The sequence below is a fragment of the Ammospiza caudacuta genome, chromosome 6 (assembly GCF_027887145.1).
Source record: "Ammospiza caudacuta isolate bAmmCau1 chromosome 6, bAmmCau1.pri, whole genome shotgun sequence".
Lineage (NCBI taxonomy): Eukaryota > Metazoa > Chordata > Aves > Passeriformes > Passerellidae > Ammospiza > Ammospiza caudacuta.
The window spans coordinates 42,911,171-42,917,170 of NC_080598.1; the positions used below are offsets into that span (position 1 = coordinate 42,911,171).

At 56.6% G+C, this 6,000-nt stretch overlaps 1 protein-coding gene across 3 annotated transcripts in view; it reads right to left on the reverse strand.

The window, feature by feature from the left end:
* Positions 1-5,744, reverse strand: part of LTBP2 (latent transforming growth factor beta binding protein 2) — a 70,940-nt gene extending 65,196 nt beyond the window's left edge. For all 3 annotated transcript variants that reach the window (XM_058807199.1, XM_058807198.1, XM_058807196.1), the window contains exon 1: positions 5,036-5,744. In XM_058807199.1, the coding sequence (XP_058663182.1) occupies positions 5,036-5,490 (455 nt within the window). In that variant the 5' untranslated portion in view covers positions 5,491-5,744. The remainder of the gene's footprint in view (positions 1-5,035) is intronic.
* Positions 5,745-6,000: the final 256 nt, after the last annotated feature.

Below are 6,000 nucleotides of genomic sequence, written 5' to 3' on the forward strand. Positions count from 1 at the left end.
ACTTTAGGCAGAGATGTGGCTCAAGCACGAGGCCCCTGTGGGGCAAGCCCAGCCCTTGGCCTCTCCATCCAGGGCTGCTTCTGGAGAACAAACAAGTGGCAGGGTCCCCCAGGTCTGGTGTCACCACAATGGGGGTGTCTTCTGAGGAGCCACCTGCAGACACTGAGCAGCCCCTGGTCACCCCTCATGGCACAGGGAACAAGGACTGGAAAGGCATCGGGCAGAACAGCCCGGCAAGAGGAGCTGCTGGGTGCCGTAAGTGACACACTGAGCCCCTGGAGACCCAACAATGGCACAGGCCAGAGCCACGATCGGAACTTTGAAGCATTCAGCAGCTGCCTGAGCAGGTTTTCTCCTGCTTAGCCACTCCTTGGAACAGGAAGCAGAGCAGAAAGGAAACGGGAACATGACTCACACCCCCATCCAGGGCAGCCTGGGCTGCAGGGGGACCAGAGGATGAATGGGCAGGTGGAGGGGTCAGCAGCTCTCCCAGCTGGAGAGAAACTCAACAGTCAAAGCAGAAGGGAGGACATGTCCTCACAGGGGCCTTGCAAACTGAAGTTCCACTGAACCTCATATTGGTCACGTTCCATGGGATGCCCTCATCCCAGCCCTAATGCTGATGCCAAAACAAGCCTTCAGCAAACAATCAGTATTTCCTATCTCTGTCTCCATACCAGTGGAAGATTTTAATAATGTATTAGCCTTCCTAAGGGTCAGGTCAACTAGCACATATCCTGTGAAAAGAAACATTGCTGAGAGCATTCAAAGGCACTGAACTTGATTGCTTGTAACACTGTTCTGCTTCAGGGCTCATGGTCTACTTAGCACCTTCCAAAATAGTTCCCAGCCCAGCTCAGACCAAAGCAGACAGAGACCATTTCCAGCAGCCAGTTCCCCCTTTTTGAAGAGAAAGGGCACTGAATAGCTCAGGCAGCTAAATAGACACAGTACCAGAGAAAACCCTAAGGCAGAACTCAGTACTTCTCTGGGAAAATGCAGAGTGGAGCACTGGATCCACATCTCAGCCTCTGCCTCAAGTACCAGGTACACCCTGAGGTCTCCAAAGAGCACAGGCAGCAGCCAGCAACTGCAAACCAAGCTTTTTCTTCATTCTGTGGCTAGCGTGCACCATCCATGCCCAGGTATAATCCCTGGCATGGTGAGCTTGGTGCACAGGAGCTCCCAGGCACTCTTCACTGACCTGCTCCTTTTCTGGGATAGACAGCTCCTTGAAACTCCCCACAGAGCTGAAGCCAGTGCCATGAAATCTCCCTGCACCCCAAAGAACCATTCATAGCCCTGACTGATGCACTGGCACAACCTTGGACGTGAGCAAAGGAGCTGCTGCAAGCCTCTCCCTCATCCCCTCCTCTGCTGCTGCAGCCAGAGGCCACCAGCAGGATCAGACTCAGGTGGGCTGAGGTACCCAGGATGAGAACAGCCTGCAAGATCTTGCAGTGTTATCTTAAACAAGACCAAGCAACCATAACAGGCACCAGGGGGAAGGAAAACAAGAAAACAGAAGTAAGATCATGGATTTTACAGCAATGATCACATGCTGTTTCTGAAGCATTCAGTTGAACCCTTTTTTCCACCACTTATTTTAATAGCAATCTATGCATCATCTTTCAGCTTCACACAGAACTCTGTGCTGCCAGATATGCTGACTCCACTCAGACCATGTACAGCATCCTCACAGGAGGCCAAGGGACCATTAGATCATCAGGTCTGCCTTTCTACTGCAGGAAAGTGAACTTCATCCAAATGCATATGAAATATTTGCAGTCAGACCCAGTAAAGAACATTAGCAAAAGGCTGTTGGCATCGATGAGTCTCTGAAAACCCTCTGCCAAGTCCACACCAGCACTTAACTGCCTCCACTCCTGAGCAATCCTGTAAACACATTGCAGTGAGAGCCTATATACCACAAAGCCTGGGTAAAGCAGGATTACACAGCCACAGATGGTGTCTACAACAGCAATAAAACGTGAACTGGGGTGTAGAATGCCCCAAAAGAAAATGGGAGGGGAAAGAATGGGTCTGGGACTCTCTGCCTGCTAGTGTCCAGGCAGGTACCAGAAGTAGAGGCTTCCCCAGATTACTCTCCCATCACCCACCTTCCTCATCACTGTGACCCACCTCCCAGCCACGGGGCAGAAGAACAAGAGGGGACACATCCCAGGGGACACTGGTGTAGAGGGAGATGCCCACAGTGTCCTCGCAGCAGGACTGGCCACCCCAGATTCGGGATGCATCCAGCACACAAGTACAGTCACAGCTGGTATGTGTCACAGCTACCCTACCCCACAACACTCAAGAGGAAAATCCTTCTAGTCAGGGGAGCTGGAGAAACAGGGATGTTAAGCTGAGCAGAGCAAAGCAGTGATGTTTTCAGGGCTGGATTGTTTTGTTCACTCAGAGTCAGGAGTCAGTAATTTTCTGTGATGTTTGTGGGGATACCAAAAGTCACCTCACAGTGAGTCTTCTGGGGAAAATACTAAAACCCAGCTCTTGCAAGTCTTGAAGCTGGATGCATTCATGAAATTGTTTGTACAAGTCACACCTTCAAAAAGGTCAGAAAGAGACTGAGCAGGATGGCATCCAAAGAGTCCCCAGGAAAGAAACTCAATCTTGGGTATGCAGCTATCAGACAAGGTGAGAAAATAATTATCTAGAAAAACATAGAGTGCCAATAAAAGGGGATTTTTCAACCACAGAACTCTGCAGGGCCCCTGAAGGTACCAGCAGAGAGCTCTCACTGGAGAATCTGAAAAGGCAACACATGCAGGAGTTGTGATTTTTAGCCAAAATAATTGTATAAATAGTAGTAGTAGTAGTGCCTGAAAAGTTACCTGAGTAAGGGAAAATGAAGGTTGTCATACCAGAGACTTGCAGGAGTTCAGTGTAAATAGCAGAACAGAAAATATCTCACCTGGCAAAACAATGAAACATCACAAACTGAAGTTTTTTAGGGGCCCTGAGTTTCCTGGATGAAAATGTGTCTGGTGCAGCAAGGGGTGTAAGAAGATGGATGAGGTGGAAGGACAGAGGCCCCCAGAGTGGCTGGAGGCAGCAGCAGCTAGCTTTCCATGAGGAGCAGCACCATGTGGTTACTCATGGGCACTTGTTGCAGCTAGGCTTCCTCTTAAGCTCCAAAGACAGTGAGTTATAGAGAATCTTCAAAGTGATGCTTTGGAGTCCAGAACAGACAGAAAGCCATTACAGACACTTTGCAGAACTGAGGCTCCTGGGGACTGCAGAAAGCTTTGTATCCCCAGCCTTGATCTTCCAGTGCAGAGCAGAGGCAGAAAGTGCAGCAGAGCCTGCATGAGAAGCACAGTGGTAGGACACAGCTCTTCCTTGCTTTGAGCTTGGAGGCAGTGGCACTCTCAGATACAGATAATAACAGGTAAACTGTGTAAGTGCTGGACCAATCATCCCTGTTTACACCCTGGATTAAGGCATGAGAGCTGCTTGCAAAAAGGTTCAGGGCTCTTCCGAGCACAGTGTGAACCTTGGGGCTGCCCTCACGCTCCTGACAGCAGCACAGGCCAGCTGTTGTCACCAGAGGCAGCTGCAGTCTGAAAACAAACATGCTGGGTATCAGATGACTCCAATTCAACCAAACTGCTACATGATCCCAAAGCAACACTGACAACATTCCAACTGCAGAAAGGGTAAAATCTTTCTGAGCCCAAAAACGCCCAAATCTGACTGAGCAGGACTGAATCTTCCCAAGACTGCCTCTCTGGGTGGCTAACAAGCCAAGATAATGAGCTGGGTAAGCTCAGAACCTATAGTAGTGATACTTTATATATCAAACATAATAGAAGTAGAGTGAACTTGGTGCTTCTGTGGATGTGTTGAAGGAAAGTACACAGAGTGGCACAGAAAACATTTCTGTCTCCAAACTTTACAAGGAGACAAGTAAGGGAGAGAGAAAACCCAGAGACAGACCTTTTGTGTTCTAGTGAAGCTTCCCACCAGATGTTAGAAGACATTTCTGCCCATTTCAGAGGGCTGTAACCCAGAGCCTGCCCCCAACAGTCCCCCTAGCAAGGCTCACACGAGAGCAGACACACACACAGTGCCACACGGGCTGGTCGAGCTCCTGCGCGATGGTTTTGGCAGCCCTGCCCAAATGCAAAGGACCTGATCTCCAAGGGCATCAGCCACGAGATGTGGGGGAGCTGCCGAAGAAGGGGCCCCGGGCTGAGGAGTCCATCAGCCCTGCACAGACGGCAGGCTCCCCTCACGATGGAGCAGTTGGCCCCGCCACCTCCTTAGGGCTGCAGCCAGAGGCTGGAGCTGGAAGCAGCCCTGCCAGGCAAGTCATAGGAAGCCTCCTTCGGCTGAGCCAGCTCAAGCCATGGGAAGCTGCGGCGTGGAGTGCTTACAAGGGGCCCATTATGGGAGGAAGGAGCCAAGAGGCCAGGTACCTGCAGCAAGGGCGGCAGACGACACCCTCGTCCCGCAGAGCCAAGCAAGCCCCTCCAGCTGCTCCACACCTCAATCATACTGGATCCCCCTCGGGAGTTCCCCACGCTGCAGCCTCCCAGGGCAGCTTCGGAGGGCAGCGGGGACAGCAGCTCTCTGCCGCCCGGGGCCCCGACCCGCCACAGGGCACTGCATCCCACCACGCCTGAAGCACGCAGCCCCTCGCCCGGCAGACGGCGGCCCACGCACACTCGGGAGCGCGCCCCTCCTGCGTGCACACCGACACACACACACACACACACACACACACACACACACAGGCACCACGAGTGGTTGCAGCGGTGCGGGACAGAGGCGCCACAGGACAGCGAGCATCCAGCGGGGTGCCCTGCGCCGCTCCGGACCCGGTCCCGGGGAACACTGCCCGCCATCCCGCGAGGGACGTGGCAGCGCCGGGAGCCCCGTGGGATGGAAGAGGGGATGCACACGGGGCTCGGGATGGGACCCTGCCCCTCTGTCCGGGGCGCCCAGCGCCGGGACCACCGGGGCTCACGCTGCGCAGCCCCGGCAGGATCCCCCCGGCCGCAGCACTTACCCCGCCATCCTCCCTCTGCCGCTTGGCTCCTTCGCCCGGGGCACCACTCGCGCCTTCAGCCCGCCGCCCTGCCGCTGGCGGGAGGAGTCCTGCCGGTTCCTCTGCCCCGCGCCGGGACCGAGCCCGGCATCTCCCGCCTGGCCCCGGGGCGCGGGCAGCCCGCGGTCGGGACGCTGCCTGCGGCCGTCGGCACCGTTCGGGCTCCCCGCGGCGGCCGCGGAGCCGCGATCCACGTGGAGGGCTGCGGGGAGGGGCCGTGACGGCGGAGGGGACCGGGACGCTGGGGACAGGCCGTTGGCCGTGCCCGCCGCCCCCAGGGCAGCCCCGCGGCTCCGCAGCCGCGCCGCGCCCCCGGCCCCCGGCTCCAGCCGGGCCGCCGAGTCCGGCCGGCAGCGGGAGAAGCCCAGGAGGACGGCGAAGGTGAGCGGGAGGAGGCTAGCGGCAGCGCCCCGCATGGTGTCAGCCGGTGGCGAGGGAAGACGGGCGGTGCGGAGCGCTCAGAGCCCGGCTGGCATCCCCGGCGGGCGCGGGGCAGCGGGGACCGCCGGCTCTCCGCCCCCGCTCACCGCCCCATCCCGTTCCGGGACTCCGGCGGGACCTGCCGCCCACCGGGGCCGGGGGCGCAGAGAGCGGTGCCGAGCCGGGGAGAGGGCTGCCGGGCGGCCCCCGCAGGAGGAGGAAGAGGAGAAGGGCGGCCGGCCCCGCTATCCGGGCTGCCAGCGAGATCCCGCGCTCCGCAGGCAGCTCCAAGCACCTTCGCGCCTGCCTCTGGCACTGGCAGCGCCTGGAGGGGATGGAGGGTTTTATTTTTGGAAACCTCCCCCTTTGTGTCTTTTTGATGCTGACATCCCCCCTCTCCAGAGGACACGGCTCGGCCCCCCTTCTTGGGAGAGGAGACATTCCAGCAACACCCACTTTGGCAAAGGGAAACAAACTACAACAGAGAAGCCTTAACCCCTGCCTGG